We start from the raw sequence: 25,047 nt of genomic DNA, 5'->3' as shown, positions 1-25,047 counted from the left end.
CTGTCCAGGGAGAGTATAAATACTCGGGCATGGGCCCAGCTTGCTCAGGACATTTTGTAAACAGGAACTAGTGAAGGACAACTAGACTTCCATGTTGTCAAACGGTCGATTAAAGCCTTGTTTAATACTCTGACCAAGTGCCTAGTAGTTTTCTTACGTCACCATGGTTGAGCGAATGATTGACTCGATGATCAGTGGTTAAAGATATTAGATGCAAAAGGGTTAAATTGCATGTACAAATGAAACCCAATTTTGTTAAGGTTGGCTTTGGTGTGGAACCCAAAAAATGTGTGCATGGTGACACAAAATAGAAAGAATGATAAGGTAATAAACAGAAGTAGTTTGATGTTGTGGCATTCTCTGCTTAAAAAAGCTCAATGCAACATAATATGATGTAATATGTGCAGTAGGAGCATGTTCTTCTGAGATTGGGGTTAAGGTATATTCATGAGTTCTTTCCTCTTCCCCCATCATCAATGTTTGCAAACTGATGAATCCTCAGGAGGAAACTTGTGCTCTTCTATGAGTGGGGATTGAAAATGTGCTGGTGACCAGAGTTACTCATTCTGGCAGTTTAAAGTGCAGCTCTGTAGCTTCCCAAGTAAAAATAAAATTACCGAAATATGAAGCAATTCTGAGATACAGACAAAAGTTGCCCAAGCAACGGGCCTCTTTAAATAAATCACTTCCACTGGACAGATCTACTCCTGAGATGGTTATGTCTCTTTCATTTGCTTGTAAGTTACACTGATGGACATAATGTCTAGTGGGGCTAGAAATAACAGGAATTCTAAATCCTTGTGCTATCCATCTCATTTGCATGTGTGTGCTGGTGAAGGGACAGGTGGAAGAAATGGCTCCGCTCACAAGGTCCAGAAATTGAGTCACAATGAAAACTAAGCGTAAGCCTTGTGGAAATTGGTCCCACCCTAAAATCCAACCCTCAAAATTTGAGCTGTGTCCACATTATGCTCCTATCTTACCAACAACAATGCGGATTTCTTCCCCTTGCCATTGATATACAGTTCATTCCTGCAGACATTTCTACTAGTCTAAATGGTACTGCCTCATTAAGCTACTTGTAATTTGTTTGAGGTTTCACAGATATTAGAAAGAATGAAACATGTTTCAAGAGGAGATAGATATAACCTGGGTTGTAAATATTGCAAAATATATAACCCATGGAGAAAAAAAGCATTCACTTTGTGCTAAAACTAGTCAGTTAACAGCAATTCTTGTGGATACAAAATTATGTTTTCCAAATTCAATGAACATAATATTTATTACACAGATATTCACTTCAGTGGAACTGACAGCAATTTAAAACAATTTACTTACTTGAAGCCAAAGTAAATCACATACAGCCAGACCCAGGATAAAGCAGAATGATCACAGTCATGGGGAACACCAGCACGAACCAAGACCCAAAGTTTATACGGTGGCCATCTGGGTAGCCCCTGAATGAGAAATGACATTATTAGGACATGAAAGCAACAAAGTGCTATTCAGTCAGAATGAAAGTGCGCTTAACGCAACTGACTCTTTTGGTTCAGGTATTTCCAGTGGAATTCTACCTTGCAAAATGTAACTTTTTCTTAACGTCCTGACCAGATTGGATAATCAAGGATGGTGAAAGGAAGCAAGTCTGCCTTGAAAATATTATTAATAATAATATTGTCCCGGATTTTGCAGTAGGAATAACGGTGAGGCTATCAGCGCTCACCATTATACAGTAAATCGGACAGCAACCTCTGGCGTGAGCACATGTGCAATTAAACATGGAAATCAGGAAGTTGCTCTCCGAGTTTCCCTGTTCCTCCACAAGCTTCGCTACACCGGTACCTCACCGAGAGATTCAGCATTAAAACACATGAAGGGTGTGAAATTGTAATACTTGCTCACTAGTTACCCACTAAACACGCCAGAAAAAGTTAGGGTGTTTGCATTCAGGTGTAAGTGAATTTTTAATGGCGTGACATGTCTTAATTACTGCCAAATAACCTCTCTAGCCCTGATAATTTAATTTGACAACTGTGGAGTCTCATTTCTTCAGAATTTAATTATTGTTAGAGATTTAATAAAAATGAAAACTGAACATTTTTCATTTTACTTTTTCTTTCTGCCTCTTTTATCTCTCTCTCTCTCAAGCCCATCTTTCTTTCCCTCTCTTTATTTCACATTTTATACATGATTTTACTTTGAATTCAATATTCTAATTTATACTTCCTGGTTCAGAGTAATGTGTCACAATGAGGATTAGGTTTTTTCCCTTGTTACTGTTCTTCCCCTGTGGTTTATATCTACTCTGCACTCTGTGTGCAGTTTTTCTCAACATGATTCAATTTTCTTCCCTGCTTTTCCCTTGTAATAGTGCTGTCCAGTCCAATTTCCTTAGCAAGCTCCTCATCCCCTCAAAATCTGCCTTTCTATTGCCCTTATTCTCTTTTCCATCATAAGCCAAATCTCCTGCTGCATTTGCCTACTTAGCAACAACGTAGTTTCAAAAAGTAATTCATTAGCTATTAAACATGTTGAGGCCTCCTGAGGATTTGAAAGGTGCTATACAAATGCAAGTTCTTTCTTTTTGTTCCACTGTTGCACATCCTATGTGTCAACATTCAATTTCTGACTTATGCCATGAACAGACCAGCATATTCTCTGTGATTTAGGCCACTTCTATTTTTGAATAGTTTCACATGCTTTCTCACTTGTACTCAATTTCACAGCCGTGAAGTGGTATACAACAGAACTGACTGAACCAGACAGGCAAATGCCATTGTTAGCATGTATCGATAGAATCTAAGTAGCACCGAGACACATATTCATTGAATCATAGAATGATACAGCACAGAAGGAGGCCAGTCTGCCCATCATGCCTGTGCCGGCTCTTTGGTAGAGCTATTCAATTAAACCCACTCTACTGCTCTCTCCCCATAGCCCTGTAATATTTTTCCCTTCAATTATTTATCCAATTCTCTTTTTGAATGTTACTAGTGAATCTGCTTCCACCACCCTTTCAGGCAATGCATTCTAGATCGGGAATGATAGTATAGTGGTAATATTACTGGACTTGTAATCCCAAGGCCTGTGAGTTCAAATCCCACCATGGCGTTTGGGAAATTTCAATTCAGTTAATTAAATTAATTTGGAATGAAGAGCTAGTATCAGTAATGGTAAATATAAAACTATTGGATTGTCATAAAACCCCATCTGGTTCACTAATGTCCTTCAGGGAAGGAAATCTGCTACCATTACCTGGTCTGGCCTATATGTGATTCTGGACCCACAACAATGTGGTTAACTCTTAACTACCCTCTGAAATGGCTGATGCAAGCTGCTCAGTTGTAAAGGAAAAACCACTATGAGAAACAAAAGATCCTGAAAATCTCTCCCTAACAGCATTGTGGGAGTACCTTCACCACACAGACTGCAGCGGTTCATAGAAGGCGGCTCACCACCACCTTCTCAAGGGTAATAAATACTGACCTTGCCAGTGATGCCCACATCCCATGACCAAATAAAAAAAAGGTCACCTCGGGTGCTTTTGCCAATTACTTTAAATCTGTGTCCTCTGGTTACCGAAACTGTTTCTTCTTATTTACTCTATCAAAACCATTCATAATTTTGAACACCTCTATCAAATCTCCTCTTAACCTTCTCTGCTCTAAGGAGAACAACTCCAGCTTCTTCAGTCTCTCCACATAAATGAAGTTCCTCATCCCTGGTGCAATTCTAGTAAATCTCTTCTGCAGAGCCTTGATATCTTTCCTAAAGTGTGGTGCCCAGAATTGAACACAATCCCATCTGAGGTCTCACCAGTGTTTTCTAAAGGTTTAGTATAACTTCCTTGCTTTTGCACTCTATTCGTCTCTTAATAAAGCCAAGGATCCCATATGCTTTTTTAACAGTCTTCTCAACTTGTCCTGCCACCTTCAAAGATTTGCACACATACACCCCCAGGTTTCTCTGATCCTGTAACCTCTTTAAAATTGTACCATTTAGTTTATATTGCCTCTCCTCATTCTTCCTACCAAAATGTATCACTTCACACTTCCCTGCACTAAATTATATCTGCCAGGTGTCTGCCCATTTCACCAGTCTGTCTATGTCCATCTGATGTCTGTTACTATTCTCCTCTTTGTTTACTACATTTCCGAGTTTCAGGTCTTCTGCAACTTTTGAAATTATGCCCTGTATACCCAAGTCCAGGTCATTACTATATATCAAAAAGAGCAATGGTCCTAATACCAACCCCTGGGGACCACCACTGTATACCATCCTCTGAAAAACAACCGTTCACCACTACTCTCTGCTTTCTGTCCACAAGCCAATTTTGTATTCATGTTGCCACTGTCCCTTTAATCCCTTGGGCTTTAATTTTGCCAACAAGTCAACTGGTGCTTTGTCAAACGCCTTTTCAAAGTCCATATACACAACATTAACTGCATTCCCCTCAACAAGCTTCTCCGTTACTTCCTCCAAAAACTCGATCAAGTTAGTTAAGCACAATTTGCCTTTAACAAATCCATGCTGACTTTCAGCTATTAGCCCATATTTTTCCAAATGCCAATTAATTTTGTCCCAGATTATTGTCTCTAAAAGTTTCCCCACCAATGACGTTGGGCTGACTGGCCTGTAGTTTTGGGGTTTATCCTTCTCCCCTTTTCTAAACAGGGGTGTAATGTTTACAATCCTCTGGCACCACCCCCATATTTAAGGAGGATTGTGGCCAGAGCCTCTGCAATTTCCACGTTACTTCCCTCAGTAACCTAGGATGCATCCCATCTGGACCGGGTGACTTTTCTACTTTGAGAACTGCCCACTTTTTAAGCACATGGGGGGGAGAAATTCGGTATCGCCCCGTTTAGGGCGTAATTATCGGCCGGGCGCAAAGTTTAGCGCCTGGCGCTAATTATCGCCTCCGACTGCAAAATTGGCTTTTATCACCCCTGGAGGTGATTGAAGCGCTAAATCAGGTGCTACACACCTCTCTTAAGGCGCAAAGGCCAAGGAGCAAGGCGCTAACTCACAACGCTGGCGAAGCTCATGTGATGTCAGTCAGCAATGGAACACAGACACACTGGCACCGTCCAATTCTTAAAGGGGAGTTCTGACGAATGGTCATCGACCTGAAACATTAACTCTGTTTCTTTCTTCACAGATGCTGCTAGACCTGCTGAGTTTCTCCAGCAATTTCTGTTTTTATCTTAAAGGGGAGGGTTGATCTTGCTCTCCATCCACATCCTGCTCATTGCAGCCTTGAATCTCAGCCTGAATCTCGGCCTGGAGAGACCTGTACATCAAATCTGCTGGAAAAAACAATGGAGAGAACCAGGGAAAGAGCTCAGAGTGTAGACGCCATAGTCTCTTCTAAATCGATACAAGGTCAAATCAAAATCAACCTGCAAAGTGCTGCTCAGTACCCAAAACTCCTTCACACAGCATTGAATCTCTCCAGAAGTCTCTCTCTCTCTCTCAGAATGCGTGGTGCAAAAATGTCACCGACAAAAACAGGCAGGAAGTGGTCACCTTTGAATAGCGCTTCCCTAGTCCATTTCTGACAGCATAACGCTCCCCTTAACCTGTCGTTGCTAGCGGCAGGCGGTAAGGCAGGGGGCGCCACTCAATTTCCGGTCCGGGGCGCTAACAGGGCGTTGCGCACTCAATTGATGTCACGATCTGCCGGCGCAGGAGATCGTGGCGGTAGTGTTTAGCGCCGCCGCAAAATGTCTAGTTAATTTCTCGAGTGGCACAAACATCGCTGCGCCCAGGCGCTAGTTGCTTTGCGCCCCACTTGGCAACCTCTTAAGGCGCTAATGGGAGGCGCAAACAACTGAATTTTTCCCCCATGCTCTTTAACTATTTTTATCCTATCCACTATTGCTACTGCCTCCTCCTTTACTGTTACATTGGCAGCATCCTCTTCTTTAGTGAAGACAGATACAAAGTACTCATTTAGTACTTCAGCCATGCCCTCTGCCTCCACAAGAATATCCTTTTTTGGCCCCTAGTCGGCACCATCCTTCCTCTGATTACCCTTTTATTATTTATGTGTATTTAAAAGACTTTTGGGTTCCCCTTTTATGTTAGCCACTAATCTATTCTCATACTTTTTCTTTGCCCCTCTTATTCCCCTTTTTTTAATCTTCCCTGTGCTTTCTATATTCAGCTTTGCTCTCTACTATATTATGAACCTGACAATTGTCATAACCCTTCTTTACCTGTCTCATTTTAACTTTGATGTCTTTCTGTAATTTGCCAGCAAATTTGCTCCTCTATCTCCTTCCCACTATTTGGTGGCCTAGAGTATAAACCCAGTAGCGTAACAGCTCCTCTATTGTTCCTTAATGCTAACCATAATACATACCGTGAATGCAGAAAATTAAACGGGACATTAAGAGAAACAGGCCGCGGTGAACAAAGTGCAGCTTACAGGGAACACTGATGGTGGGTTCGCTCCATGGCCTCGCCCCTCCCTATCTCGTGTGGCCTCCTCTAACCCTGCAATACTCCGAGAGCTCTGTGTGCCTCGAAATCTGGCCTCTTGTGCATCCCCCACTTCCTTCGCCTCACCATTGGCTGCCCTAGGCTCTGGAATTCCCTCCCAAACCTCTCAACCTCTTTACCTCTCTCTCCTCCTTTTAAAATGCTCCTTCAAACCTACCTTTTTGCCAAGCTTTTGGCCTGAGTACGCTCCTGTGAAGTGCCCTGGGGTGTTTTGCTACGTTAAAGGTGTTGTGTATGTAATATGTGTGCTACTTTGAACCTATGGACAGGACTGCACTACTTGTTGGGCGTAGTGATACGCAGTACCACTCCTGGCCATAGGGGTATAAATAGTACTGTGGGTACTGATCCCCCTCAGTTCCCGCCTGTGGGCATGAAGTAAAGACCTATGTATAGTCCCTACCTCCAACCAGTAAAGACCTGTTTGAGTTATACGTTTAAGTCTTTGTGTTAATTGTTCAATACAATACACATACTTAACACTGGCGACGAGTCGGTTCGAACCCTGCGGCAGTTATTCCACAGCGGCTTCGTCCAAAGACAGGACGTTGAAGAGAGGTTCCAATCCTCAACACCCCACTGAAAACTGAAGGGCAGCAGAAATCCTGACAGCTTCCAGCGACTGGAAGCGACAGGCATTAGGACCCTGAAGCCTCCATCAACGACTGAAAACGGGAGGACAGAAGACATCCTGCAGCTTTTTCAACCTCGGTGGTGGGTAAGCCAAGCAGCGTTGGCTGCAAAGACAGGGCTGGGGGAAGTCGGAGGTAGAAGGGCAATCGATCGAAATCCCTGATAAGGGCCGCACTCGGGCTGGAAGGCGCAGCGTCGGCAGACACTGAGGGCGCGAGCGGGTAAGCCAGAGCCCGGGAGGGAGCGAGCAAGAGCCGCCGAGCGGGTGAGCCAGAGGCCGGGAGCCGCTTCAAGCGGGAGGCGCTTAGCGGGCCAGCGATTGCACCGGTGATAAGGGCTGAGAACCGTTTCGGGCGGGCGGCGCACCAGCGATCGCACAGGAGATAAGAGCCGCAGTCGGGCTGAAAGTCAGCGACGAGAAGCGCGGGAAAACCGCCATTGAAGTGGGCGGGGAGAGCGAGAAGCGCGGGAAAGCCGCCATTTTTCACGGGAAAACCGCTGGGGAAGAAGGCAGAAGCGGGAAAACCGCCATTTTGTGGGCGGAGGACGACGGCAAGAGCGGGAAGCCACCATCTTGGATAACAGTAAAAAAAAAAAATCTGAGAAATTGCAAATCTGATAAAGTACTACAATGCCTAAACACGGGAATATTAGCAACTTTGATAGTGACATCGAAGATTGGGCCATATATGTTGAACGAGTTAAAAATTATTGTAAGGCCAATAAAATTCGTGAGGCTGATAAAGCACTAACATTATTAAATTTAATGGGTGCGAAGACATACGGGCAATTGAAACACCTGTTATCACCAGATGAACCGGCGGATAAGACGTTCGATGAGATTGTTACTGTCCTGAAAGATCATCTAAACCCCACGCCGCTGATGCTAGCGGAACGATTTAAATTTTACGACAGAAGGCAGCTACAGCATGAAAGCAATGCTGATTATTTGCTGGAATTGCGTAAATTAGCGAAATATTGCCAGTTTGGAACGGGATTGACAGAGGCACTTCGAGACAAATTTGTGTGTGGTTTATTTAAACAGGATACACAAAAGCGACTGCTCGAGGAGAATGAGCTGACGCTTGAGAAGGCAGTCACTATGGCAGCAGCACACGAAGCCGCAGCGAGAGGCACGGCAGTAATGCAGCTACGGTCACCGGAGCTCAGTGCACACAAATTGGGTGTGAGTTCTGGCAAATGTTATCGTTGTGGAAAGACAACGCATGATCAGAACCAGTGTTGGTTTAAAAACCAAGAATGTAGAACTTGTGGTAGGCTTGGACATATAGCTAGAGTATGCAGGTCAGGGAAGAAGACCAGCAACAAGAAGTCACCGCAAGGAAAATACGCAAAGGTACACAAGGTGACCGAACAGGAGTCCAATTCAGACGCTAGCAGTAATGAACTGGCTAGCTTAAGCTGTAATGAACTGGCTAGCTTAAGAGTACTCAACGCTGGTAAGGGTGCAGACCTCCAGACAATTTGGGTCACTCTTCAGATAGAAGGAGTCCAAGTAAAACTGGAATTGGACACTGGATCGGCATTGACGGTCATAAATAAGAAAGATTACGGAAAGTTATTCCAGCATATTCCCCTACAGGATACGGGGATTATATTGAAAACATACACGGGGCAAAGAGTGTACCCCATCGGGAAAATAGAGGTTGCAGTGGTCCACAAGGGCGAAGACAGTCAAATAATGGACTTATATGTGATATCTGAAGGAGGTCCTCCACTACTAGGACGGGAGTGGATTAGGAAAATGAATATGGACTGGCATTTCCTACAAACAATAACGAGTGAGAACTCGGTGAAGATAGTCGGCCCAGACTCTGGAACGGATGATGGTAAGCCCAACTCAGGTGCAAAAGACAAAGTTTCAGCACAGAATTCCACTGAGCAACAACAACATAGTTTAACTGTGGATTCTGAGTCTGGCAAGTCTACTGATGTGCCCATTTCTGAGGGACACCGGGCTCGAACTCAACTCCATTTCAAACTACAACAGCAATTAGAACAAATGCTTCGCCGTTTTGAGCAAGAGTTGAATGCAACGAAAGAGTTCTTTGATATAGAGTTGGAGAATCTGGAAAGACAACAGAAGCAGCTGATGGAGAAAATGGAGCAGGAGCACACAAAACGTCTGATGTCAGAGGAGTTAACGGTCAGCCAACTCCTGCATATGCTGAAGGACAGGACTCTGAAATGGGAAAAACTTGAACATGAACTTCAATATTCAAACGAAAGGGGTTTGGAGCTCTCAAAGGTTATTGGAAGAGCTGAGGTGGCAACACAGACTGAGATGACTGCAACAGAGCAGCCCTTGGATGCCAAAAGTACGCTGACTCACGTCAACGTAGAACAACAAACCGCTGAAACAGCTGCTCCGGTAGAGGGATTGCATAGTCCGATCAATCAATCTCCAAAGGAAGTTGAAGTATTAAAATCACAAATGAGGTCACTAGTAAACGACTTGCTGAAAGCCCAGAAAAAGCTGGATGCAGAGGTACACATGAAGAAGTCTCTTCAGGAAAGATGTCTGGATTTGGAACAAGAGCTGGCTAACGTCCAGCTGGGTATGGAGGAAATAGACGACCCTCTCACTGGTCTAGCTCAGGACGACACCGAATATTACGATGTCCTGTCCTGCCCAGCTTGTAACTTCGACTCCCAAAGTGCAGAAATCATGGAGGAGCACCAAAAGTCTACGGAACATCGGGAGAAGCTGGCTCTACGACGGAAACAGGAGGAAGAGAAGGAGGAACTGCGCATGCAGCTGGCAGCTGTGGCAGCTGACAATGGAGCCCAGAGAGTCTCCAAGAAGCAGAAAAGGAAAAGTAAAAACAGAAGATGACCCATCTGAACCATTATCACCTCTACCAGATCACACACGTGGTCCCTCCGAACGGAGCCAATTCAGTTCGGAAGTTCAAACTGTTAAATCCATGGAAGGACTATTGAATGAGTCACTCCAGCAACGTGAACCGACTACACCACAGAGATTGAATCTGTGAACTGTTTTCCGCAGAGACTGAATCTGTGATCTGTTTTGACATGAAGTTATCTATGTATCTATGTTATTCTGTTATGTAAACCTGAAGTTATATATGTATATATGTTATTACGTTATGTTAAATGGGGAGATGACTGTAAAGCTAGGAAGGGAGGAATGTTGTGTATGTAATATGTGTGCTACTTTGAACCTATGGACAGGACTGCACTACTTGTTGGGCGTAGTGATACGCAGTACCACTCCTGGCCATAGGGGTATAAATAGTACTGTGGGTACTGATCCCCCTCAGTTCCCGCCTGTGGGCATGAAGTAAAGACCTATGTATAGTCCCTACCTCCAACCAGTAAAGACCTGTTTGAGTTATACGTTTAAGTCTTTGTGTTAATTGTTCAATACAATACACATACTTAACAAAAGGCGCTATAGAAATGTTATTGTTGAAATTGCTGCGCTGATAGTACAGAGGAGTGAGAAGGCCTCAGGCTTTCCACCTGATGGACAGCATTACTTTTTTGGTCACTGGTGTTGTTCTCATCCTCATGAAACTCCCTGAAATATAAATGGGGCTCTTTTACCAGGAGAGTGATGAATATAAAAAACTGTTTAGAAAGCTTTTGTTATTGTTTTGGTACTTTAATTGGAATGAAGGAAATTACATTTCTACCCATATATGTAGTTCCACTTACTTTCCTGTTACTTTCTTCATCTGGCAATAAGCATGCTGAACACATTCAATAGTTCCGTGCTTTAGTGCACTGCTGCCTCCAGCATATTACTGGGAAATACAGACCCGGGAGGTCCCAGATTGACCCCTGGTTTGTGAAGTGATAGCTAACCTCATCTGGTGCAGTGGTCAGGAGATTGTAATAATGCTCAGTGTTCTGCACTAGGGAAAGGGGAGAAGAAATCAGACAGTGTTCCCACCTCTGATTAATACTGGAAAGTATGTGTGGACTTCAGGTGAGGATTGGATTGGATTCAGATATGATATACAATCCCTGTGGTTGAATAACTTGCCAAAATTCAGCCTCCAGGCTCACATATGAGGAACAGCCATTTGAGCGAGGTAGTGAAGGCTACTGCACCCATTGAACCATATACCAGATTGAGCACCTTCAGGAGAGGAAGGAATGCTTGGTTACACAAGCAATCTGGCACTGGGAAAAAATTAAACCAACAAGATTACAACTGTATATCATAAAGTGTAATATGAGAAGAGCTTCTCTAACAAAATGTCATCTTTAGGATTGAACATGATTGTATTTAAAGTTAAATAACATTTTAATAATACTGTAAAAGGATTTACCTCATCAGGTTCTATTTTGTATGCATAAATGTCGCCACCAATGTAATAGCTGGATGAAAAGAAATGTAAATGAGACATCTGATGCAAACATGACTATTTCGCAGATTATCTGGGCTGAGTGTTTTGACTCTAAAGCATCAGGTGTTAACTTTAAGTGTTGAGGCTGAATTTCAGCCGCAGTACGTGTGTGAAAAACTGGGTAAGAGACACACCATGAATGCATGACAACTACAGCACATCACCCGCGTGGGCTGACTGCAAAACTCACAAGCATCGACAATTGTGAGTAAATGTATGTCTGGCCCCACAAGTGGCATATTAATGAAATGCCATGGTTTTCTCAGATCAAACAAATTGAATAAAGGTACCCAAGAGTATGGAAGGGAATGATGGAGACAAAGAAGACAAGCTATTAAACCACTACTTATGCAAATAACTTAACATCTTACTGAATTTATAGTTCAACTGTGGGTTGATCTATGATTTATGATGAGCAGTGCAAGTGAGATATGAATAGCATCATACGGCTTTTTATCGTGTAATCTGTTTATACCACACAGTTGAGATATAATTAAAATCTGAAGCATTGGATGGAAATAGCAATTTTAAAACACACACTGCATTGTTGGGCAGCTTGGAGACTGGGTTCCAGTGAATCACTGCAAACCTTTTTTCCTCTCACCGTGCTAATTGTTCTTAGTTATGGTGGCATATGACAAACGTATTTCATGGAGATAACATCATCATGTGTGATATGAAGTCACTAAAACAACAATGGATGATGTTGCTTGCGTTTTGAGAGTGGAGGGTTTTACAGGTGTAGTGTACATGGGGACACTCAGGCGTACTGCTCATTTCATCCTTTGTATATGAAAGCATCAGCAACTCCATGTCCGAATCACAAGGCCTCATCTTCAACTCTCCTGTCTGAACTGGAAGGTTTGTCAGTATTCAGGTAGATACTGAAGGATAGCTATCACCTCCTGGGAATGTTCTGTCCTCGGTGGAGGAAAAGCTAACTCAGTGTGCCTTGACCCACTTAAATCTGGTTACTTGTTGATCCCTCACAAAAGCCGATGGATGTCTGAGATGGAGATGGCTATGGTCCAGACTGTCTTCATCTTCCCAACTGCAAGAACATGTATTCTGGCAAGTCAAAGATATTTTGAGAAAAAAGTGCTTTTAATGCTGTACGTTTTAACCCTGTCACATTCTGGGCAAAAATGGACACGAACTGGAAAGGTTTTATTTTCATTTCTGTATTTTAACAAATGATATAGTAATTTTGACTTTAATTGTTGATTGTAAAGTACAGGTTCAAACCTTTAATGCTGGTTATTAAAAGTAGGCATTTGAAAATATTCAATTTCTTGTGTAGCTTTCGATATATGCATTCCCATTGGGCCTCATTTTCCACATGTGACAAAAATGTCATTTATGTGATACAATCAAAATTACATTTGGATACACAAACACAACTTTAATACCCCCTGTGGGTACTATTAATTCCAGTTTTGTTATGATTTTAAAATGATTATTGGGCATCTCCAATGCCACCTCAATGGTCACTTTGAGGGCCAAACTGATGAAGTCGAGATGCAGGTGAAACCTAAAAGTGTCCAATCCTCCCAAAATGTTACAAAATATGTTTGCATTTGCTATGACTGGAAAAGAAAATCCTATCTTTAAAGACTCAAGATGCTGTTTGCTTTAAATTTATTCTTAAAATTAAGTTCTGCTTCAGCTGAAATAAGACAAACATTCTTTTAGGACTGGATTTTGTGGGGGGTCAGCGGGCGCGATCGGTGGCGGGTCGGGTGAGAAAGTGTTTTGTTCGCCCAGCGGGTCAGGACTCCCGCTGTGAACCTGCCACCATGCGACTTTACCAAATGTCGGGCCTGTCAGCCCTGAGCAGACCCGACAAGCATCGGTGGGAGAGGCAATTAAAATCATTAGTGGCTTGTTTACATCTACTTATCAATGGTTTTTTTCCCAGCTTTTTGGATTTGACAGGTTGCCCACCAGTTTCCCGCTGTGCCTAGGCCTCGTCTGTGACACTGAGGCGGGAAGTCAGTGGCCATTGAATCAGCTGATGAGTTAAATGTCAAGTCAAAGCTCCCAGCTGATTGAGAAATGTTCCCTTAACCACTAGCTTCTCTAAACTGCATTTACACTACAGATTCAGGATGCTGCAAGTCTTTACACAAGTCTCCATCCAGTCTGACCTCATTACCTCTCCCACCATTGATGATCACTTTTGTCATCTCTACTTCACCTGCCATCTATTCCATTAGCATGGGTGCCCTTGAAACTCTCTCACGTTGGGCCTCAGAATCCCACCACGATCAACCCCAACATCAACAGCACCAACACTAACACCAACCTCTCCGCAATCAACTGATGCTGCACAGGACACAAGGCATCAGCACCAGAACACATTGCTGCCCAGGAGGCCAGGGATGGCCTCACCATAGCCAGATTTACTTCACTTGACACTGTACACCCTGGCTATCACATGATGCGCCAGGTTGGCACCACCCCACACTAACCATAAAGCATCCCTACAATGCCCAAGCCATTCCTTTCACACTCATCACCATTGCGGGGGTTACCGTTATGTCTCACCATTCACTGCAACTCACTATGCCACTTCCAAAGGTGCATACAAATCTGTCCAAGAACGCAAAGTATTGAAAATAAAGGTTTCAATGTTTGACACCACATTAACAGAAACTTTACATAAACATTGGATAAAATACCCAAGTGCCTACCCTTGTGTGTTGTTAGTTGGTATGATTGCACTAGGATGAGTGTGAGTGTGAGGGGTGGCTAGTGAGATGGGGATGTGATAATGTAGATAGAGAGAGAGGGATGGGTGGAAGTGCAAGGTAAGTTGGTGTGAGTAAGGATGTGCAGGAGTAGGGTAGGGAAGGCAGAGTGATGGGGATGTGATGAGAGGCACAGCTGGATGAGGTTGAGTGTGGCTTTGTACTAATGTTTCCTGACCTGCTGAGATCATTGAAACATTTGTGGAACTGCACCCAGGTCCTCCTGACCACATCCCTACTTGTGTCCTCTGCAATGTGCAACCAGGCTGTGTTGATCTCCTGGGGAGGTCTCTTCCACCCATGGGAAGGGAAGAGGACCTCTCTGTGTGCTCTGACTCCCTCCATAAGCATATGGGACGCCCTGTGCCTTTGTGCAGTCATTGTCAGTGTTTGCAGCACCTCAATGCTGGAGAACACTGACAGCACAAATGTCAAAAGAAAGTTGGCCACAGTCCCTTTAAGGAAACGTATCATCAAAAGACGTCACCAGACCCACTTCCTCTAATTGGTCGGAAAGCACGCTGGGCGGGCTTAACAAGCCCAATCAAGGAAATTCATTTCAGACAGCGGGATGGGGACCCGCCACTGACATCGCCCACCATGGGCCCGCCGAGGTTCATAAAATCCAGCCCTAATCCAATGTCACTTTGACCACCAAAAGATGAAGAAATTAAAATCTTGGGCATTCAATGTTGAGCAGTAGGCCTCATTTCCCTGAACTACCATCAAAGGAGTGAGTTCAAGTCTCACCACAATTTTGCACTGATGCACAACAAAAATTTTCTCTGCACTCAAATATTCTCCTCTTTCAGTACAGAAGAGAAACTTTCAGTCACATATTGATTAAAATGACTTGAACATACCGCTGAAATCCAACTTTAAAGCCAGGGTTTCTGATTCAAAATTGTTCAACGAAAATTCTGCGCATCTTCAAAATGTTAGTTATCTGTTGATACAACCGTATCACTGCAATTGGGCATCAAAGTCTTGACCAATTTGAACTCTATAAAACCTCAGTGAGGCTGAACTGGATGAAATTGTTTGGAAACATCACGGAGGCTGGTTCCTACGGCCTCTGTAATAATCTAACTGAAGAAATATGCAAAACCCCTGAATGGTTTAGCAGCTGAGGTTTACAGACTTCAGGTGCTAAATGGTCTACTCCTCTTCCCATGTTCCTATGTACCTGTACTCCATTCAAAATTCTAACTTACAAAAAGGCTATCTGGTCCTCAAAGTATGGTGATAACATTAGCAGCGATGTTGTGCTGTCCTATAAAGCTTGAATTATAAATAAGGAAGCCCGCTGGATCACACCAGGTGGCAAAGGTTAAATATGTGAGCTAATAAGACAGTCTCAGTCCCAGAGAGATACGTTAGCCATCCATCTCTTTGGTTTCCTGATTCATCACCTCATTTTCTTTTGCCTTTATTATTTCCTGTTTGTTCAGCTCAAGTTCGATTTTTTCTTTTGCTTCCAGCTTCTTCATTTCGGATTCTTTCTCTTTGATTCAAATGGTGACAAATGAAGTGTTGAGTGCAGAGTGCACAAATAAAACCAGATAGCTGAAAAAAAAATGTTGCTACTTCAGCATAAAACTGAATTAGTCATAGGCCTAGAAATTGAGTTTTGGCTTAGCCAGGGCTTTAGCGCCGGAAGTTAGTGCCGGCGCTAAGTCCCCCTGCGCGCGCCAAAAATTCAGCAGGGCCGCGCCCAAACGGCTGCCGGCGCTACTGAAGGGTCTTTGCGGCGGTAAATCGGCGCTAACTGCCGTTTCGCGCCGCAATTCCGGCGCTGCGGCACCCGATGCGGTGCGGCAGGCTCGGGAAGTGCAGGCCTCCTCCTTCCCTTAAGGAGGAGCTGCCTGCACCCGATCGCGGCCCGCGAAAATCTTTTAAAAAATGAGCCCGGCACCTCGGACAAGTGCCGGGCTTGCTTCTGTTCCGGGGGGGGGGCGGGGGGAAGTCCGGGGAGGGAGCTGCGGCCAGGCAGCCGGCGGGAAAGCGGCCGGCCGCCGCGGGGCCTTTAATGCGCCGGCGCAAAGACTCGTAAGACTCTGTTGCCAGAGTCTTAGTTGCGGCTGTCACGGGCGAGGCGGCCGCAACTGAATTTCGGCGCTGGGGCCCGTCGGCATGGCAACCGGGACGCTGCGCACACCGATGACGTCATCGGTGCCGGCGCAGCGCTACCGGTCTACCGCGGCGTAAGGGCCCCAGGCAATTTCGGCGCCGGCGCCAAATGCAGCGCTAGGCCCTCTAGCGCCGCAAAATCGGCGCTAAGGGCACTCAATTTCTAGGCCATAGAGTCATAATGTCACAGAAGGAGGCCATTCGGCCCATCGAGTCCATGCCAGCTCTCTGTAGAGCAATCCAGTCAGCCCCATTCCCCCGCTCTATCCCTGTAGCCCTGCAAGTTTATTTCCCTCAATTGCCTATCCAGTCTCCCCTTGAAAACATTGAGTGTCTCCGCTTCCACCACTTCCGTCGGCAGCGAATTCCAGGTCACCACTCGCTGTGTAAAAAAGCTTTTCCTCACTCCCCCCCTGTATCTCTTGCCCAAAACCTTAAACCTGTGTCCCCTAGTCCTTGTACCATCAACTAGTGGGAACAGCCTTTCCCCGTCTAGCCTATCCAAACCCATCATAATCTTGTACACCTCTATCAAATCACCCCTCAACCTCCTTTGCTCTAATGAAAACAAATCCAGCTTCTCCAACCTGTCCTTGTAGCTAAGATCCCCCATCTCCGGAACCATTCTGGTAAATCTCCTCTGCACCCTCTCAAGGGCCTTCACATCCTTCCTAAAGTGTGGTGATGAGAACTGGACGCAATACTCCAGTTGTGGCCTAACCAGCGCTTTATAAAGGTTCAGCATAACTTCTCTACTTTTGTACTCAATACCTCTATTTATGAAGCCCAAGATCCCATATCCTTTTATACATTACCATTCATTTCCAAGGCTTGGTTTGTGACTCCATTCATAGTGCTGCGATTGATATCAGTCGCTGCTTCTGCATTCATAATCTGTTGAAGAACAGCCTCGACGATTGGCATTACCATGGCTGCAGTGGAGGTGTTACTGAGTCACATAGAGAGTAAGACGCAGCTGAGCATAAAACCCATCATTAACCTGTTAAACACAGAACATAATGATCCAATACTTACTGTATGGTTGGTATTTATGACTGATCCAGTAGGTGCCTCTGTTGAAAGTAAAGAACTCTATTGTATTAAGCTACATCTAGTCAACATTTACTCACAGCCAACATGATGGTACAATGGGGGGACTTCAGGGTCATTCTGGATGGATGAACCAAGATGGGCCGAATGGCCTTCGTCATCTATAGCTATCTTTTGCAAGTGGTTATAGAGCAATTTTGACAAAATCTTAGGAACAGATTGCCTGATCTCTCTCCAGCGGATGGCATATGGAGCAAGAAGATCATCCACAGGATGAGGAAATGATAATACATAAAACTCTAAATATCAATCCATGAAAAGATTTGGAAATAAGGAGATATGGCATAGTGCATAACATAATCAAAAGTATGTATAGAAATTCCTCAACCAGGGCCAAATGCTGCTGGTTAATACGTTTGTGTCAGTTTAACTCAGTGTTAGAACTTCATTTGGGTACAAGATGGTAGAATTTAGGAATTTGCACTTTATTGCCCACCTTTGCACTTTGAAATTCAGATGACAAGGTCAGTGAGCCCTCTAGAATTTTCTATCCATAAAATTAATGAACAGAAAATCCTGCATCCGCACTCCCGCCATTTGAAGCCCAGCACCGGGAGTGCGAAAGAAATGAATTTGCTCTCAGAGCAAAACAAATTAAATTCTACCATTCTTAATTATTGCTGACGAGGTGAACTTATTGTGATCATTTCACATGGAGACCAAACCAGTTGGCTTGACCATAAAATTAATAGTGAGACTGAGCTTAGTTCAATCGTGAATAGCACTGAGAATTAAGCCTGGTTCTTCATTGGAAATGGCAAACCATTGTAGCTGGGTCCAAATCCTGGAACTCCCTACCAAACAGCACTGTGGGAGTACCTTCACCACACGGACTGCAGCGGTTCAATTTGAAGGCCTACTACCACCTTCTCAAGGGCAACTAGGGAGGGGCAATAAATGCTGGCCTTGCTAGCGACACCCATATCTCCAGAATGAATTTTTTTTAAGACATCTTAATAGGTCATTTTTCTTTGTTAAAGGCGCTATAAAAATGCAAGGTGTTCTCATCTGTCTAATGTTATATTGATTCCAGGTTGTGTTATTTTTGTAATGCTATTGTTATTAGATCAGTCTATTATCAAATAAACTCATATTATTCTCTATATAAGTCTTTACCATCTAGGATTGACTCCCATCAATATCACAATCCTCAGGGCTATTCTCTTGTGCAGATTCCATTTTTCAATCGATGCGGCTAAACAAATAACGCCAATCAACAAGGGATGGAAATCTTTGAAATAAGTAGATGCAACCTGAAAACATTCATTGAATAGTTCTTTGAAATAATGTTGTGGAGAAAACTCTGTCCTTCCATGCAAAGTGTGCAAATGTGACTTGTTATTTTTAATATATTGCTGATATTATCAAAACAGTGTTGTATGTCAACTTTGATTTTTAATAATTAAAAGGCCTGGAAAGATGCATCTATTGGAGTGTACACTTCTGTTCATTATGATGTAAGTTGTCCCATCATTCACTTCCGTAGACTGCCTGATGCCAAAGAGAGGAAACATGAGCTCTGGGAGTAAAGCTGCTACAGAAAGAGGCATTGCTTCCATGAGCCAATATATCGCCACTACAAGCATCGTGTATGCACTTTCTGATTCCTATTGACCAAAAGAGAAAAAGACAGCAAAAACAGTTATATCCACATATTCAAAGCATATGAAGAGGCAATAAAGTTGATTTTTTTAATTCCCAAATGCTGCTGGGAATTTCCTCGGTGGGTGGGGGGGGGGGGTGCTCTACCCATCGGCCGCAGTCATTTCAGCAGAAGATCGGCGGGAGCTCTGTTTACCTGTCTACCCAGGGTTAGATCTTCCAGGCATTACTTTTAAATTGAACTTGCTCCCAATCAATTTTTGTGCATGCCTAACTGCCTAAGTTACTGCGGGCCTTTAAATCTACCAGCAGCAAGCTAGGTCCTGCCTCTCAAATCCAAATTAGAGTTGCTTCTGATGTCTGAGGCTTACGCCAAATACTTTAGTGAGGTTGACCCTGGAAATTACAGCGGGATCAGCCAATTTGTTATCAGCTGGGTACTGATTTCACTCTGGCCTACTTCCAGTTAAGAATCTGATTGAGCAACAAATCTAAGTTTTGGGTTATAAAAGGAAAATAACTTTTGCATAGGGCAGGCTTTAAGAGGTTTAAGAGTGACCTAAGATTTTTCATTTCATTCAGTTTTATTTTTCTCCATATTTTTTCCTTCATTTTCTTTCCTTCATTCATATGCTTCTGGAGGGAGTCACAGCATGCAGGGAGGTGCTCTTCCCTTCCCATGGGCAGAAGAGACCTCCCCAGGAGATTAACACAGCCTGGTTGCACATTGCAGAGGAGGTAAACAGCAGGGATGTGGTCAGCAGTGCCGCAAATGTTTCAATGATCTCAGTAGATCAGGAAACGTTAGTTCAAGGCCACACTCAACTTCATCCTGCTGTGCCTCTCATCACATCCCCATCACTCTGCCCTCCCTGCCCTACTCCTGCACATTCTTCCTCTCACCAACTTACCTTGCACCTCCACCCATCCCTCTCTATCTACATTAACACATCCCCATTGTGGTGTATGTAACCTGTTCCACCTTAAGAGAACTACCTTAAGAGATGTACTACTTTCTCTTGGCTGCTGTATACTGTAATACCGGTGGTGACCACACCGGTATATAAACATTGTGTAGTGATTTGCTGGGCAGTTCAGACCTGACCTCCGAATAGTAAAGACCTGTTAAAGTTACTCTTGTTGTCTGTGTCCAGTGATTTATAATAAGCATAACTGGGACACACAGACTCAACAGTGGCGACGAGTCCGATCTTACCCTGCGGCAGTTTTACATCCAAGGCAGCTTCGTACTCAGAACGAGTGTTGAGAAGAGGCATCCGCCCTCATCATCCTGCTGAGCACCACATCGCACGGGAGGCATCGAGAACCCGGAAAAAAAAAAAAGAAAAATTCTGACCACGAAGCCCTCCATCAGCGACAGGCAGTGATCATCCCTTCTACCACGGTGGTGGGTAAGCCGATCAGCGACATGAGCAGAAAGTCGGCCGCGTTGGTTGTGGAGTAGGGGAGGGAAAACGGAGGAAAAAGGGCGGAGAACTCGACCGCGGCTGGTGAAAAGGGCCGGGCTGCAATCGGGGCCGAGAGGCGCAGCGACTGGGGCAGCGTTAAGGCCACGAGAACCGCGGAGAACTCAACCGCAGCCGGTGTAAAGGACCGGCCTGCAAGCGGGGCTGAGAGGCGCAACAGCAGGGGAAGCGTGAATGCCCACGGGAACCGCGGGGGAGCAAAAAAAGCAGCGTCGGGGAATTGAGAACCGCTGGGGAGGCGAGAACGGCAGCAGCACGGCAATCGCCATTGCAGCCAGCGGGGGAAGAAGACAAGCGCGGGAAGCCGCCATTTTGGGAAAAAGAAAATTTAAAGAAACTTGCAAGGATGCCTAAACATGGTAACATCAATGCTTTTGATAGCGATGTCGAAGATTGGGCCACGTATGTAGAACGCATGGAAGTTTATTGTGAAGCAAATGAGGTACCAGATGATAAGAAAGCACTAACCTTATTAAACTCAATGGGTGCGAAGACGTACGGGCTATTGAAGCACCTTGTATCACCAGATAAACCGGCGGATCAGACTTTCGCGAATATTGTTACTGTCCTGAAAAATCATTTAAACCCCACGCCGCTGCTGATAGCGGAACGATTTAAATTTTACAGAAGAACGCAGCTGAAAGAAGAAAGCAACGCTGAATTCTCAATTGAACTGCGTAAGCTATCAAAGTACTGTCAGTTTGGAACAGGACTCGCAGATGCGCTGAGAGATAAATTTGTGTGTGGATTGTTAAAAGAAGGAACACAAAAGCGACTGCTAGAGGAGAATGATCTTACGCTTGATAAAGCTGTCACTATTGCAGCATCGCATGAAGCTGCAGCGAGAGGCACTGCGGAAATGCAGCTAAGGTCATCGGAACTCAGCACCAATCAAATGGCCTTGGGTGCAGTAAAGTGTTATCGTTGTGGAAAGACAACGCACGATCAGAACCAGTGCTGGTTCAAAAATCAGGAATGCAGAAAATGTGGCAGGCTTGGTCACATAGCTAAAGTATGCCGGTCAGGAAAGAAGACCAGCAACAAAAAGTCACCGCAGGAAAAGTGCAGAAAGGTACACAAGGTGACAGAGAACAGTTCGGATGAACAGAAGTCAGATTCAGACTCCAGCAGTAAGGAACTGGGTTGTCTAAGAGTACACAATGTGGGTAATGAAGCAGACCTCCAAACTATCTGGGTCACACTTCAGATAGCAGGAGTCCAAGTGAAGATGGAATTGGACACTGGATCGGCATTGACGGTCATGAATAAGCAAGACTACAAAAGGTTATTCCCACATATTCCCCTACGGGATACGGAGATTGTATTGAAAACATACACGGGGCAAAGAGTATACCCCATCGGAAAGATAAAGGTAAAGGTGGTCCACAAGGGCAAAGAAAGCCGAGGAATGGACTTATATGTGCTACCTGAGGGAGGTCCACCACTACTGGGACGGGAGTGGATCAGGAGAATAAATATGGACTGGCATTCCTTAAAAGCGCTAACGGTAGATTCCGGTAAAAAAGAAGATGTCAAACCTAAACGATTGTCCAGAATATTGGACGATGCTAAAGAGGTGTTCCAACAGGGACTGGGAACACTGAGAGGAATTACGGCAAACATCAAAGTTGAAGAACATGCAAACCTGAAATTTTTCAAAGCCAGACCGGTACCTTATGCGATACGACCTGCTGTGGAAGCTGAGCTGGAAGGGCTAGAACGTTCAGGAGTACTGTCTAAGGTGGACTGGAGTGAGTGGGCCACGCCCATTGTTCCCGTCATGAAGCGTTCATCGAGCAACAAGCCGGGGGAACCGGGGAAGGTTCGCATCTGTGGAGATTTCAAGATCACTGTTAATCCGGTGCTTCACACGGTGCAATATCCGCTTCCGCGGATTGGGGATATCTTCGCTTCGTTGTCTGGCGGGAAACATTTCACCAAGATAGACCTGGCGCAGGCATACTTACAGATGGAAGTTGAGGAAGAGTCACGCCAGTATCTCACGATCAACACGCATAGAGGCTTGTATCGGTATAATAGACTGGTTTTTGGAGTGGCATCGGCTCCAGCAATTTGGCAGAGGGCCATGGAGCAGGTATTACAGGGAATTCCAGGCACACAATGTTACCTGGACGATATTCTGATTACAGGAGATGATGATGAGGAACACCTTGCAAATTTGGAACTGGTGCTCACCAGATTGAAAGAATATGGACTTCGAGTTAATCACCAGAAATGTGAGTTCTTTCAGAAGCGGATCTCGTACTGTGGTCATGTCATTGACCAGGAGGGGCTTCATAAGTCTCCTGACAAGATCGAAGCTGTTGTGAAGGCTCCCGTTCCGGATAATGTATCCCAGTTGAGGTCGTTCCTAGGGTTGATTAACTATTACCATAAGTTTCTGCCAAATTTATCCACGGTGCTGCACCCGCTGAACGCTCTTTTGCAGAAGGGAGTACCATGGAAGTGGAGCGAGGACTGTAAGAGGGCCTTTCGCAAAAGCAAGGCATTGATCACCTCAGAGGAAGTGTTGGCTCACTTCAACCCAACGCTGCCTATTCGTTTGGCTTGTGATGCTTCTCCATATGGTATTGGGGCAGTACTCTCACACAAGTTGCCAAATGGCTTGGAGAGGCCAGTCGCGTTCGCATCCAGATCATTGACCTCCGCTGAGCGCAACTATGCTCAGATAGATAGGGAGGCTCTCAGCCTTGTGTGGGGAGTAAAGAAGTTTAATCATTACCTGCAGGGCCAAAAGTTTACGCTACTGACAGACCACCAGCCGTTGGTATCCATTTTTAACCCTAAGAAGGGTGTTTCGGTGATGACAGCACAGAGGCTCCAGAGATGGTCCCTTTTCCTAGGGGCACATCAATATCAGATTGAATTCAAAGGTACAAAGCAGCATGGTAATGCTGATGGGCTGTCGCGCCTGCCACTACCTACAGCGGAGGAGGCACCGACGGTTGACCCTGTTGAGTTATTTCACTCGACCATCATCGAATGTTTACCAGTCACCAATGCAAGTATTGAAAGAGAAACCAGGAACGACCCGACACTGTCCCGGGTCTACGAATTGACAGTGAAGGGATGGCCAGCACATGGTGATCCACTGTTACCGGCATTCTCAGCAAGACGAGAACAGCTGTCCGTCTGTCAAGGAACATTGATGTATGGAACAAGGGTGATTATTCCTCCTAAGTTAAGAGAGAGAGTTCTAAAGGAACTGCATGAATGTCATCTGGGGGGAGTCAAGATGAAAAGCCTTGCTAGGGCTTATGTGTGGTGGCCGGGTATCGACCAACAGATAGAGGATCTGACGAAAAGCTGCTCCGGGTGCCAAAAAGTTCAAAATGCACCTCCGATTGCACCGCTGCATCCATGGGAATGGCCTTCAACCCCATGGCAACGTGTACATATTGACTTTGCTGGTCCATTCATGGACTCCATGTTTTTAATTGCGGTGGACGCACATTCTAAATGGCCAGAAGTGATTAAGATGACTACCACTACCTCGGAAAAGACGATCGCGGTGCTAAGAACGATATTTGCAAGAAATGGATTGCCAGAACAAATATGTTCAGACAACGGACCACAGTTCGTGTCAGAAGAATTCCAGAAATTCATGAAGAAGAATGGGGTGTAACATTATACCTCTGCCCCATATCATCCGGCTACAAACAGGTTGGCCGAGAGATTTGTACAAACGTTCAAAAAAGCAATAAAGGCCATGAGCGAAGATCAGATTCCACTACAACACAAGGTGGACAATTTCCTACTGGCATATCGAAACGCCACTCATGCAGTGACAAACCAAAGTCCTGCCATGATGTTCTATAACAGAAGGTTGCGGTCCAGGTTGGACTTGTTAAAACCAAATGTGCGGAGGGAAGTCAAAAACAAACAGTTCCAGCATATAAATAACAAGACCACTCGGAGTTTCGAAATAGGACAACCAGTGTTAGCCCGGGACTATAAAAATGAGAAATGGCAACCTGGAACAATTCGGGCCAGACAAGGACCCCTGATGTACACGGTAGATATTGGTGAAAATGTAATACGACGTCATGCTGACCAACTGGTAGAATCGAGAACAAGGTTCGAACCCATGGTTACGGCAGAGACAACCGTGGAAGAAGTTAGTGAACCTGAAGCATCTACCTCAGAAGTGAATGTACCTGATGATGATGTCCAATCCATAAGAGATCAACTAGATGAGTCACCCCAGCAACGAGAATCAGAGACCCCTGAAAGGCGTTATCCAACTCGGATCAGGAGGCCTCCTCAGAGACTGAATCTTTGAACTGTTTTGCATGAAGTTGTATATATGTTATTATGTTATGTTAAATGGGGATATACACTGTTAAGCTAAAAAGGGAGGATTGTGGTGTATGTAACCTGTTCCACCTTAAGAGAACTACCTTAAGA

General features: G+C 44.6%; 1 protein-coding gene across 1 annotated transcript in view; it reads right to left on the bottom strand.

Annotated features, from left to right (window-relative positions):
* The window catches only part of slc13a1 (solute carrier family 13 member 1), a 78,649-nt gene extending 58,240 nt beyond the window's left edge, over nt 1–20,409 (bottom strand). Inside the window, 7 exon segments of the mRNA XM_086009787.1 lie at nt 1,339–1,381; nt 1,384–1,470; nt 15,672–15,794; nt 17,236–17,420; nt 18,647–18,783; nt 19,009–19,137; nt 20,365–20,409. Coding sequence (XP_085865913.1) covers nt 1,339–1,381; nt 1,384–1,470; nt 15,672–15,794; nt 17,236–17,420; nt 18,647–18,783; nt 19,009–19,137; nt 20,365–20,409 — 749 coding nt within the window.
* Between the last annotated feature and the right edge of the window lie 4,638 nt (nt 20,410–25,047).

The sequence above is a fragment of the Somniosus microcephalus genome, chromosome 16 (genome assembly GCF_052327205.1).
Source record: "Somniosus microcephalus isolate GS21.2 chromosome 16, FLI_Smic_1.0, whole genome shotgun sequence".
Taxonomy (NCBI): Eukaryota; Metazoa; Chordata; class Chondrichthyes; order Squaliformes; family Somniosidae; genus Somniosus; species Somniosus microcephalus.
This window is presented reverse-complemented; position numbering and strand designations above follow the sequence as displayed.